We start from the raw sequence: 13,516 nt of genomic DNA, 5'->3' as shown, positions 1-13,516 counted from the left end.
TTTCCAGACCGGGAGCGCAGCCGATCTCTGCGCACCGAGCGCGTGTGCAGGCAGGAGAGGGAACACCTGAGCATCCGGACGCGGGTGGAGTCGCCTCTGCTCTCCTGAGGCGCTCCCGGAGCTCTCCCGTCCTCGCTGCGCGCCGCCTCGTCGCGTCTCCCAGCCGTCTCGGACTCCGGCTTCTCGGTTACGGCGCCTTTCCCGCTCTTCTCGGCTCGCGCCTCCGCAGCAGACAGACCGCTCCGCACACCTGGACTCCACAGCTGAGCGCGCCTAACGGCCTGAGGGCGCCGGCTGCAAGAAGAAAGCGCGCGCACCTTCCTTGCTCTCCTCCCGGCGGCCCCGCCTCCCGCCAATCCGGCGGACCGACGTGCGATGCGGCCCAATGGCGACTCGCAGCCGCTTAGGGCCCCGCCCCTCGAGGCACACCCGCCAAAGAGCGCTGGGCAGGGGCGGGACGCGCCCTGTGCCCGCCTCCCCGTGCAGGCCGCCGGAGCGAGCCGACCTGGGCGAGAGTGAGGTACGGCCGTTCGACCGGCCGGGAGGCTCGGCACCGCTTCAGCCCGCGGCGGGGCGGGCGGCGCCGGCCCAGAGAGGGCGCCAGACCCCGGCCGTGGCTGAGGCGGGCGAGCAGGACGGCGGGGACGTGCGTCCAGCGCACGGAGCCCTGAGCCTGGCCGGGGGCCGTACGAAGTCCGCGCCATGGAAGAGGAGAAGTACTTGCCTGAGCTGATGGCAGAGAGAGACAGCCTGGACCCGTCCTTCGTTCACGCCTCGCGCCTGCTGGCCGAAGGTAGGACCTGCCCCCGGGTGGGCGCAGACCGCTGGCCCCCGTCGCCGCGGCGGGGCTCAGAGAGCGGAGTCCGGGAGGACGCCTGTGTCCTTCGCGGAAACTGCCCTGGAAGGTGCTCGCCCAGAGCCGCGGCGGAGCTGGTCCTTGGGAGGCGGGTGCTACTTCCCCACTCCATCGGCGGCTGAATCCGGGTAGCCCGGAGCGGCGGGCGCTGACTGTGAAGACAGTGCTCTTTAGGATCACTGATGGAGCGACGTTAAGGAGCTGCGTGGTCCACCGGGATGTTTTAACTCCGCCGAGGGAAGGGAAGTCAGTCTGGAGTGAATGGTGATCAGTGTAGTATCTGATGAGCTTCTTAGCTACAAATCAGTATTTCTTTTTCTTTACCTTTTCCTTTTTCTTTCCCCTTTCCCCCTTTCTTTTCTCTTATTTCTCTCTCCCTTCTGATTGAGAAGTGATTTTTATTTCCTTAGTCTAATTACAGTTTTTCCTATGGAAAATCTTAGTATTAACGTAGATTAAATTATGTGTGTTCTGTTTGTGAATGTGGATCGGGCTGAAATGCTTATCATTTTATTTGAAGTGTGATGATTGGGTGCTCTGGGAGATGCTGGTCCCTGGGAACCCTCCACGATTGATCAACTGTTGTACCAAGTGTGCAGTTTGTGTGTGTGTGTGTGTGTATACCTTAATGTTAAAAGAGATTTCATTTCCGGAGGAACATAAATATCTTGTCTTTTGTGTTCTATTGAAGGGTTGTTTAAACACACACACACACACACACACACACACACACAGGAACTTTTGTGACAGAAGTATTAACCTGATTACTATCCCATTTATCTTGAAACAGTGCTATCTAACTGCTAAAGGTACCCAAGATACCTGTAGCAATCTACATTTACCTTTATAAAAACTAAAGACTTTTTTTTTTGGAGGGAGGGGATGAATGTCTCAATAATGAGTTGCTTCATCATCAAATTGACTACAATGCAGTTTTGTTCCTTAGGTTCTTAGGAACTTAACCTACAGCAAAACTAAAAGTAACAACTTTCTTCCCCTCAGCCCTTCAGCATCAAAATAAATGTTTTCTTTTGTGAGATTTAGTTTTACATGGAAGGAGAAATTCTAATCCTCCATGTATGAATTAAATAGGCATTAGACTTATTTAAACATTTTATTGATGGATTATTATTTGCCACAATAAAGTATCAAATATTTTTCTGTTTTATATATTAAGTAATTAAGAAAAACAATAAGTGAAATATTGAGCGCGTGAAACAAGTAAACTGCTTTTCAGGGGACAAGTTGGTTTTGTAGAGGGTTTGGGATGGAAAATGCAGTTATGCTTACTACTTTTCTTGGTTACTGAATTAAAAAAATGAAACCTAAAATTGAAAATGAAAGTCAGTTAAAAAATTAAACTCAAAAAATAGATAAGCTACATAAAATAATAGAAACATTGCAAATTAATGGATTAACAAATGTTCAAAATGATTAAAAATGCAATTGTGTTCTTAAATCGTCTATTTCAATGTATTTTCCAGAAATGTCTTCATTTAGCTGATGAAGTCTTTAAAATAGAAATTGTTACAAATTAATCATTTTCTCAGACCTGCTAGTTGGACTTCTTTTGCGGACAGCAGGCTAGATGATTAATTCATCAGTCATTAATGACAGTTAGTGTACTGAAAACTGCCAAACTAAAGCAGTGCGTGTGAGGAGCTCTGAACAGAGTGTAGAAGTATTTCTGTGTGGTAAAACAGTCAGAAAAGTCTGTGCACCTGGTTCCTTAACATTTCCTTAACATTTTATTTTTCTCAGAAATTTGGTTTCTTGATATTTAGAAACATGTTCCTATGTTCTTTGTAATTTAATATTTTCCCAGTAGGGGGAAGCATGTTCTGCTTTTGCAAAAAATTACAAGTAAAAAGTGCCTAAATAGAAAAATGTCTAAGGACGAAACAAAGATAGGTGTCCACATTTCAGAGGAATCATGACGAGGAGGAGGAGGGGGGGGGGAGTAATGATAATAATCTTGAGTATTTAAAGAGACTCTGCAACTGGCTGAAAGATTCACAAGATCTAAATTCTGTAATTGTACCCAAACCTCTTCATGTTTTCATTGAATAGTGTCCTTCTGAATAAACCTTAACATACATTTTACATTACAGATCTTTCGTTGTCTTTTCAAATGCTGTCTACCTAGATTCTTAGGTCTTATTTTGAATCTCTATAGGACAGTGTTGTTGAGATAATTTTATTTCTCACCCCTGGAAATGTACTGATTGAAGGCAGTGGCTATAAATACACCTGACATAGATGTTCATTTGGAAAGAAGGTGTTTCGTGAAGTACATTTCAGCCAGCACTGTGCAGACTGTCTCAAGACTGAGTGTGTAATAAAAATGATCCAGATGATTCAGTTCTTCGGAATGATTTTCTGGAAGGTAATATATACAAGGTCAGTGATGTAAGCCACTGAGCTTTCATAATGATTTGTTTTGTTGTTTTGATTGGTGGTAGATGCAAATAAGTGCTCCATTGTGACTACTGACTTATAATCGAAAGCCATGGGGTTAAAAGTGCTAGTTCGTTGATTATTTTGTTATTTTTGTTGTAGTTCATTACTTCACTTGTTTTGGCTGGGTGCTTTCAATAGGAATGAGTCTGACAAAGCTGATAGAAGAGCCTGAACATTATATGTACTATGTTGTTACTTAGAAAAGAGCTTGAATAATATGTTTTGAATAGTATAATATTGCTTGAGTAATTCAAATAATTTTCTTCTGGATTATAATATTATTTATTATCTATTTGTATGGAAGATGCTGTGGAGTATGATAAAACAGCAGATTCAGCACAATCCTTGAAGTTCCACTCAGTCTCTGAATTTGCTTGCCAGATGAAATTAGATGAGGTTATTTATATCTGTGATACTTCAGGGAAGCACACTAAACTGTGAATCCAGATACCTGGATTTTAATTCCACTTTTGCCTAAAATGAATCTTGGTAAATTTCCCTTCCCTGGGCCAGTTTTCTTGTCTCTCAAATTGAGGAGCTGGACTAGATGATCTGTATGCCACTTTGTAATTCTGTTTAAGTTTGGGACTGCTCCTGATGCAAAGGAGTGTAGTTTGTGTATTCAGAATACCAAAATCAGTGGTTGAACATTTTGGAAACTTTTTTCATTACTTAGTTTAATGATTAATAATATATTTATTGCATTGTATTACAGTTTGAGGCATACACATTGTTTTGGACACTGGGGACAGATTTATGTTCTTACTGAACTATTTTCAATGCTTGGGAGCTAAAAATGTATATACGTGGAAATATTCTTGTTTGCAGTAAAAATGTGTCTATCTGCTGATAGACATAGATCTGTCCACATTTATATGTTCAGTTATGGTGATTCCATACCTTTAGAAGGATTAATAAATTCTTATCCAATTCAGAGTGTGTGGGTTCTCTGTCTCTTCACAAATATTGGAAAATTCATCATTGTTTTGGTTTACTCATCATATGACGAAGTCGAATATTGCTAAATATCCCAACAGTTCAAGTATTTTTAAGAAACTCTGAATGCTTTTTTCAAACTTTTGTGAAAATTTTGCCCTTCCATTTAGAATTGGCCTGTTTGCAGATGTGGGTGAATGAGAAGAACACGGATCAATAATTTATTACAAAAGCTGACTTGTAGTGGTTTAACTACATTTAGATTTTCATTAAGGATTATTTTTAATTTTGAATGTGTTCCTTGAAATATTTAAATATGGTGTGTTCTTAAGATAAAGGTATTGGTATAATATCTAAAACCCACTTCTGATAAAAACTAGTATTCATGTGACTTTTCCTTTGATCAGTGTAATCTCTTTGCTCTCCCAATAAATTTGGGATAATCCTATTTATGTTTCTTAAAATAAAAAATGGCAAAAAATTAACTTAAAGATTTTCTTTGGTCTGAAAGATATCTTTGATCTGCAGTTAAAACGTATTAATTATATAGTGGAGAAATTCTGCTTTAACAAACAAAACACTTGGGGTAGAGTGTTAACACCCCTGCCAACTATGACATAAAGGATGTTTCATTTATTCCCTTTCTGATTCTCAGTTTCTTCATTGGTAAAACAGCAAAATTAATATCCATCAGGCATGATTCCTTTAAGGTTAAAAAAAATACTGTTTGTGACATAAGCTATATTTTAAAATATAAATTTTTATACAACCAAAGCAAAAACTTAAGCAGAAATTCTACAAATAGATAATATGCTTAAGATTGTCCTTAGCATTTTAATGACATTATGGACTTGACCTCAACTTGAAGTTTGATTTTTTAATAGCATGAACACTGACTCATGTTAGTGCTTAACTCTGAATCATTGCTGAGTGAAATTTTAACTCATAAACCAAATTATGAAATAAATTATCTTATGAAAGATGATTCCAATGAGGGTTTTTAAAATATGTTTCTTCTGTCAGTGGTCGCTTGTCCGTGTCTGACTTGAGCCTGGTTAGACCAGGACGTGGGTTGCTCAAGACTAACTCCACGTTTGCTTGGCCGTCACTCTGGGCAGTTGGTTTCATCCTTCTTTTCATCAAGAGAAGTGGATCTGTCTCTTCCAATGTTCTTCAGCCTCCTACCACCTAGAAACTCCTGTACTCTTTTCATTCCCCGAGGATGAGATGCATCTTTTTGCTCAAGGCTGACTTGTTCTCAGCATCCTTAACCCTGGTGCCCATCCGCCCAGGCCTGTCCTGTCACTGCATCTTTTCTTTAGTGGCTCCGCCTTCTTCCTCCCCATCTTTCCTTGGGGTAGCCTGTAAACATGATTCAACTGGGATCACTCTAAAAAAAAACAGAATACTTGTTTCACTTTCCAAAAGTAATAAAAATAATCTCTCTAGACACTTTTCCTCGCTTGTTTCCTTCCAGTTTGTGATACTCTGAGTCTGTACTGTGGTTGCTCACTTTCTTAGTTTACCTTCCACAGCTCTGTGTTCTGGCTGCAGCCTCCCATTTTACCCTGAAACCAGAGGCTCCAGTGAGAATCATCTAATTGCCAAATCCAGTAAAATGTGTCTGACCTCTCATCAGGGTACTTGGCTGTACTTCTCACTTTTGGTCTTTTCCCAGTTTTTTTGGTTTCTCCCTTGACTTTTGAACACGGCACACTGTTGGTTTTCTCTTCTCTCTGTTACTGACTCTCAGAATCCTCCCTCTTTTTCATCGTCACCCCAGCACACACGCCCTATCAGAGTGGTTCATTTAAAAGCAAAGTCTAACCATGTCTTACCTTTAAATGCTGTTCTGGAAGGTAGGCTGTCTCTGACCACAGGCCAGCAGAGGCTGGGGGTTTGGGGGGGGGGTGCCTCCTGGATGTTCCCAGGGCAGGGAGAGTCCAGGCTCTCCTAGGTGCCCAGGAGAGGGAAGGGCCCCTGTTGCTGATCCCCATGTGACCTCTAGAGACACCAAGAGGGGTGGGGAGGAGTTCCAGCAGGAGTGATCGCTGCTCTGACTTCTGGTTTGGACGGGGGAGTATGCATTGCTCCTGCTCCTGAGGGTAGACGCCCGGGTCTACACGTGTCCTCTCTCCCCACTGCCAGTGGAACAGAACCCTCATTGCCCATTCAGGCCTCCAGTTCTCCTGCAGAGAAGGGGGAAAGCTGGACACCTCAGCTCCCTATTTAACCTTTCTTAACTGAGGTGAGCATGAGACGCTGGTTTTGGGGTCTGCTTTTGTTTTCTGTGTCTGTGTTCCTTGGCTCGGGGAGGATTTTTGTCATTTAAATTCTTTCTGTCTTGCAAGGTTGCCCTCTTTCTAGTCGGGCAGGTGGAAAGAGCAGGCTTTGCTTGAGCCTTTGTTTTTGTCTCCTGTCGATGCTTTTGGTTTGCTAGCCTTTCCAGCTCCCACTTTGGTGTATATGAAGCACAAGAAAAACTGGGAAACCACTACTTAGTTCCCATGGTACCCAGCAGGCCTGCCTTCTTCCACAAAGTCTTTTGTGTTTATTTTATGTATAATATCCAGTCGCCATTCATTTGTGTTTTAATATATTTCTTTATAAGGTTTTCTTGTGAAAGTAGGTTCATTCTTGTACATTAATATTTCATTAATTAATTATGTAAGAATAAGCATGACCAGGATAAATGCATTTGGGTAATCAGAACGCAATATCTGATCAAAATTTTTGGTTTAATTAAGTATAAATCTAGACTGGAGCTCTGTGTCCCCATGGCAGCTGTAGAAAGGAAGGATATTTAGAAACCCTTGGAGATGACTCCATAGTGTCACCAGCCTTTCCTATTTCCTTATTTGTTCTTATCTGAATACAGACAAGAAATGTAGCTTAATTGGAATTATATTGAGACCAGTCGGTTTGTTTAAAGCTATTAACAGTGTAAGACAATATATTAATAGATTGTAATATGATCCTTTTCTTACTGCAATGGTGAATTTCAATAAAATAAGTATTAGATAGAAATAGATTAAAAATAATAATAGAGTGCTGGTTAATAACTGATATCCCAAGTGAATGTTAGCAAGTACCCATGTTATATGACTTTTTCATTTTATCCAATGGAGTGTTCTGAAATAGTCACGTTTTATTTGTCAAAAAGTTGAGATGTCACAGCTCTGTATCCTTTTGCTCAATTTTTAAAAACTATTTTGGAAAGCAAATCATTTGTAGCATATTCTCCAGTGCTTACCTTACCCTCTGGAACACTACTTCCAAAAAATTTCTGCAGTAGAGAGTGTTTAAAAAAAATTCAAAAACACTTGAATGACAAAGTTTTAGGTCCCTTACTATGGATATAGTTCAGCTATAGTCCCGGGGATCAGTCTGTAGGGCAAGAACTCTACCACACTGAACTATGTGATTACAGTTGCCCTTGAATGTGTGTTGGTAACACTGGTCCTCCGTGTGTGTTACTGGTATATGAAGAGATGTCAGATGTTTAATTTGTTAGCTTTTAACAATATACATGATATAAATTAGCAGTATAAGGTGACGGCTGCTGGAGTTTACAGACTGTTAGTGGCACAGGGGTTCTGAGGAAGTCATGGTGATCATAGATCTTTGTCCTCATCATCTCTCTGTCATCATTGATGGGAAGATGCCATCATTGATGGAAGATGCCTGACTCTTTGTCAGGCACTAAACTAGATGTCGACATGTCTACCACTGTTTATCCATTCAGAATCCTATGAGATAGTTATTAGTGTTACCTTATCTTACAAATGAGAAAAATTAGCAATTAAACAAGTTAATCGATTTCAGATCATTCAGCAAATAAATTATAAAGCTGAAACCCAGGCTTTCTCATCCAGAGGCTTTTGAAGTGGTTAAAACATCCTGTCGCCTGTGGGAGAAATGCAAGCTTTATAGGAAGGTCAAATATTAACATGCAAAGTAAGTCAAGGGGATCAGTGTGGTGTGGTACCCTTAATTTCTGAAAATGTTTCTGAATGGGAATATTGGGTGAATTCTTCCATAGCATCTTTAAATAAGTATAGTTTATAAAAGGAAACTACATTTATAAAGGGGGAAATTTACCTTAGTACAGTTCAGTTCAGTTGCTCAGTTTTGTCCGACTCTTTGTGATCCCATGGACTGCACCATGCCAGGCCTCTCTGTCTGTCACCAACTCCTGGAGTTTACTCAAACTCATGTCCATTGAGTCGGTGATGCCATCAAACAATCTCATCCTCTGTCGTCCCCTTCTCCTCCCACCTTCAATCTTTCCCAGCATGAGGGTCTTTTCCAATGAGTCAGTTCTTCGCATCAGGTGGCCAAAGTATTGGAGTTTCTGCTTCAGCATCAGTCCTTCCAATGAATATTCAGGACTGATTTCCTTTAGGATGGACTGGTTGGATCTCCTTGCAGTCCAAGGGACTCTCAAGAGTCTTCTCCAACACCACAGTCCAAAAGCATCGATTCTTTGGTGCTCAGTTTTATCGTCCAACTCTCACATCCACACATCACTACTGGAAAAACCATAGCTTTGATGAGATGGATCTTTGTTGTCAAAGTAATGTCTCTGCTTTTTAATATGCTGTCTATGTTGGTCATAGCTTTTCTTCCAGGGAGCAAGCATCTTTAATTTCATGGCTACAGTCATGATCTGCAGTGATTTTGGAGACAAAAAAATAAAGTCTGTCACTGTTTCCACTGTTTCCCCATCTATTTGCCATAAAATGATGGGACCAGATTCCATGATCTTAGTTTTCTGAATGTTGAGTTTGAAGCCAACTTTTTCACTCTCCTCTTTTGCTTTCTTCTTCTTCCCTTTCTGCCATAACAGTGGTGTCATCTGCATATCTGAGGTTATTGATATTTCTCCTGGCAATCTTGATTCGAGTTTGTGTTTCATCCAGCCAAGTGTTTCTCATGATGTACCCTACCTATAAGTTAAATAAGCAAAGTGACAACATACAGCCTTGATGTACTCCCTTCCCGATTTGTAACCAGTCTGTTGTTCCATGTCCAGTTCTAACTTTTGCTTCCAGACCTGCATACAGATTTCTCAGGAGGCAGGTCAGGTGGTCTGGTATTCTCATCTCTTTCAGAATTTTCCACAGTTTGTTGTGATCCACACAGTCAAAGGCTTTAGTGTAGTCAATAAAGCAGAAATAGATGTTTTCCTGGAACTCTCTTGCTTTTTTGATGAGCCAATGGATGTTGGCAATTTGATCTCTGGTTCCTCTGCCTTATCTATACTGTTGAAGCTTGACTTGGAGAATTTTGAGCATTACTTTGAGATGAGTGCAATTGTGTGGTAGTTTGAGCATTCTTTGGCATTGTCTTTTTTTTGGATTGGAATGAAAACTGACCTTTTCCAGTCCTGTGGCCATTGCTGAGATTTCCAAATTTTCTGGCATATTGAATGCAGCACTGTCATAACATCATCTTTTAGAATTTGAAATGGCTCAACTGGAATTCCTTCACCTCCACTAACTTTGTTCCTAAGGCCCATTTGACTTCACATTTCAGGATGTCTGGCTCTAGGTGAGTGATCACACCATCGTGATTATCTGGGTCGTGAAGATCTTTTTTGTATAGTTCTTCTGTGTATTCTTGCCACCTCTTCTTAATATCTTCTGCTTCTGTTAGGTCCATAGCATTTTTGTCCTTTATTGAGTCCATTTTTGCATGAAATGTTCCCTTGGTATCTCTAGTTGTCTTGAAGAGGTCTCTAGTCTTTCCATTCTGTTGTTTTCCTGTATTTCTTTGCATTGATCACTGAGGAAGGCTTTCTTATCTCTCCTTTCTGTTCTTTCAAACTTTTCATTCAAATGGTTATATCTTTCCTTTTCTCCTTTGCCTTTTACTTCTCTTCTTTTCACAGCTATTTGTAAGGCCTCCTCTGACAACCATTTTGCCTTTTTGCACTTTTTTTTCTTGGTGATTGTCTTGATCCCTGCCTCCAGTATAATGTCACGAACCTCTGTCCATAGTTCTTCAGGCACTCTGTCTATCAAATCTAATCCCTTGAATCTATTTCTCACTTCTACTGTATAATTGTAAGGGATTTGATTTACATCATACCTGAATGGTCTAGTGGTTTTCCCCACTTTCTTCAATTTAAGTATGAATTTGGCAAAAAGGAGTTCATGATCTGAGCCGCAGTCAACTCCCGGTTTTGTTTTTGCTGACTGTGTATAGCTTCTCCATCTTTGACTGCAAAGAATATACTCAACCTGATTTCACTGTTCACCATCTGGTGATGTCCATGTGTGGAGTTTTCTCTTGTGTTATTGGAAGAGGGTGTTTGCTGTGACAAGTGCGTTCTCTTGGCAAAACTCTGCTAGCCTTTGCCCTGCTTCATTTTGTATTCCAAGGCCAAATTTGCCTGTCACTCCAGGTATCTCTTGACTTCCAACTTTTGTATTCTAGCCCCCATAATGAAAAGGACACCTTTTTTGGGTATTAGTTCTGGAAGGTCTTGTAGGTCTTCATAGAACTATTGAGCTTCAGCTTTTCAGCATTATTGGTTGGGGCATAGACTTAGATTACTGTGATATTGAATGGTTTGCTTTGGAAACGGACAGAGATCAGTCTGTCATTTTTGAGATTGCATCTAAGTACTTCATTTTGGACTGTTTTGTTGACTGTGATGTTTACTCCATTTCTTCTATAATGAGTTATACTATACATCATATACATATAGTATACCTACTATACATCTGAGTTAAACTCACCCTTTCCAGTCCATTCTAGTTTGCTGATTCCTAAAATGTTGATGTTCACTCTTGCCATCTCATGTTTGATCAGTTCCAATTTGCCTTGATTTATGGAACTAACTTTCCAGGCTCCTATGCGATACTGCTCTTTACACGATCAGATTTGACTTCCATCTCCAGTCATGTCCACAGCTGGGTGTTGTTTTTGCTTTGTGTCTGTCCTTTCAGTCTTTCTGGGGTTAGTTCTCTACTGATCTCCAGTAGCATATTGGGCACTTAACGACCTGGGGAGTTCATCTTTCAGTGTCCTATCTTTTTGCCTTTTCATACTGTTTATGGGGTTCTTATGGCAAGAATACTGAAGTGGTTTGTCATTCCCTTCTCCAGTGGACCATATTTTGTCATAACTCTGCAGCCCAACCCTAACTCAGTGAAACTACCTTAGTACAGAATTATGTTAAGGATTATTGAGAAAGCCTAACTTTTCAGAATGTCTTAAATTCACTGTTGTTTCTGAGGAAGTTTGGGGGTGAGGGGACCATTGTAGGGGAATATTGCAGTTCTTTTTTTGGATCTAAAATAAGGATTGGAGAAGTTTCTATGATTTGTTGAGACATTTTTTTTTTTTTTTTCTTTTAAGGAGAACTGTTTAACTTGCCAAATTCTTCTAGGAAGGAAGAACAAGCATAGCTCCTCTCTTGTGTCTTGAGGGAGTGTTTGTTTAAAGTTTGATAGTTGAGCAGAGTTCTCATGTTGTCAGAACTTGAGAACTCAGCAGGATGGCCTTATTCAAATGTTATCTATAGGTTCTGAAGCTTAATATTTATTCTTTGAAGCAGATTGATCAGTATTATGTACTGTTATCAGGATTGCACAATTGATGCCTATTTCCTTCAAATCATTGAATATTAGATTTTACTCTTCTAATAGAAAAGCAGAATGTGTTTTCTCTTGATTATAGCTATTTTTAGCAGTTTCACTGTATGTTAGAAAATGATAAGCCCTGATGCAACTCAGGAGACAGAGCCTGTGTGACAGAAACTCAGCAGAGGCTGAAGGAGAATCCTGTTCATCTTGAGAAGAAAAGGATGACTAGAATAATAATTGTTTTTCTTGAACACACACTATGGGTCATGTCCTTACATTATATCCAAAAAGACAGGTGGTATTGTCCCTATATTATGGAAAAGATAAAGAGGCAGATTGCAGTGTAGCATAATTCATTTGGAGTTTTAAAGTAAGAAGTCAAAGGTTTCATAAATGTCCAATTTTAATGTGAAGGTGTCAAAAATCAACCATTAAACACTGAAATGTTAAAGATGCTGCAGAATATGAGTTGCTTAAGTAAGAACCAAGAGCTTGCTTTAAAAATTTTTAGGAGAGTTAAGTGTCTATTACTAGAGAATTTTTTTTCCTTTAAAGTAATTTCCTTCAGAAAATTTAAGGAATTTGATTTTTTAGATATTTGATTCACACACAGCAATACACTCATTGTATAAGATCTGACTGTAAAATGGAAACAGTAGCGTGAATGCATAATAGAATTTAGTTGTGACTCTTTAGGCATGTGAATGTTTTAAATGGGGACATTTATGTGAGTGTTGAATTACGTGTCATCCCATCTCCATATAGTCTAAGTTTTTCTTTCTAGAAGTCAAAAACTAGAAGCTGTGTTTTTATCCATCCAAGATCTGGTGGAAAAGGTGGGTGTTTGAGGAATTGTGTGAGCAAAGTGAAAGTTGCTCAGTCGTGTTTGACTCTTTGCGACCCCATGGTCTATACAGTCCTTGGAATTCTCCAGGCCAGAATGCTGGAATGTGTAACTGTTCCCTTCTCCAGGGGATCTTCCCAACCCAGGGATTGAACCCAGGTCTCCCGCATTGTGGATGATGGATTCTTTACCAGCTGAGCCACCAGGAAAGCCCAAGGAATTGTGTAAAGATGGACCATATTTGACAGGCTGAGGCAGATGACATTTCTGTTACATGTAGTTATTTTGAAATGGACTTCAAGAGGAGAGATGGCTCTGTTGAAGCTAGTATTCTGAAATTAGTGAAAGATTGAAAATTATATCTATATAAAGAAAATCTGGTAGAAAAAATCATTGTGATAATTAAGAGCCATTTAATGGAATTAGATGAGGTGATAAGTATTTGGAATAGGGTGCAATAAGCCAAATTGTTTCTCCTTGAGTAAAATGAGCAGACGGTGTGTGTGTGTGTATGTGTGAAGCAAAAAGTAACCAGGTGATAAATGGGAGACAATAGACTCGGCCAGTTGGCTGCTAGTACCTGTAGTCTGTGTTACTATCTGAGACCTACACTTAGATGGAGGACAAGGGATAGAGGACGGAGTTACAGCTGATTAAATACACAGTCTCCATAGGATTGGAGAAACGCAGTGATAAGGCAAATAGATAATGCTTTAGCAGCCCACAGAGATCATGGGTAGTCTCAGTGGGAGGACCATATTAGCTGAGATATAATGCACAAGTAAGATACAGTGGGGATTCAGTGAAGGAGGGGTTTTAATCTAG

General features: G+C 40.3%; 1 protein-coding gene across 15 annotated transcripts in view; it reads left to right on the top strand.

The window, feature by feature from the left end:
- The first annotated feature begins 495 nt into the window (after window positions 1-495).
- KHDRBS2 (KH RNA binding domain containing, signal transduction associated 2) overlaps window positions 496-13,516 on the top strand; it is a 722,049-nt gene continuing 709,028 nt past the window's right edge. For all 15 annotated transcript variants that reach the window (XR_006341943.1, XR_006341940.1, XR_006341944.1 and 12 more), the window contains exon 1: window positions 496-793. Coding sequence is in view for 8 of the 15 variants with exons in the window: in XM_043906994.1 (XP_043762929.1) it covers window positions 703-793 (91 nt within the window). In the remaining 7 variants the exon portion in view is untranslated. The remainder of the gene's footprint in view (window positions 794-13,516) is intronic.

This window comes from Cervus elaphus, chromosome 7, assembly GCF_910594005.1.
Source record: "Cervus elaphus chromosome 7, mCerEla1.1, whole genome shotgun sequence".
Classification (NCBI taxonomy): domain Eukaryota; kingdom Metazoa; phylum Chordata; class Mammalia; order Artiodactyla; family Cervidae; genus Cervus; species Cervus elaphus.
This window is presented reverse-complemented; position numbering and strand designations above follow the sequence as displayed.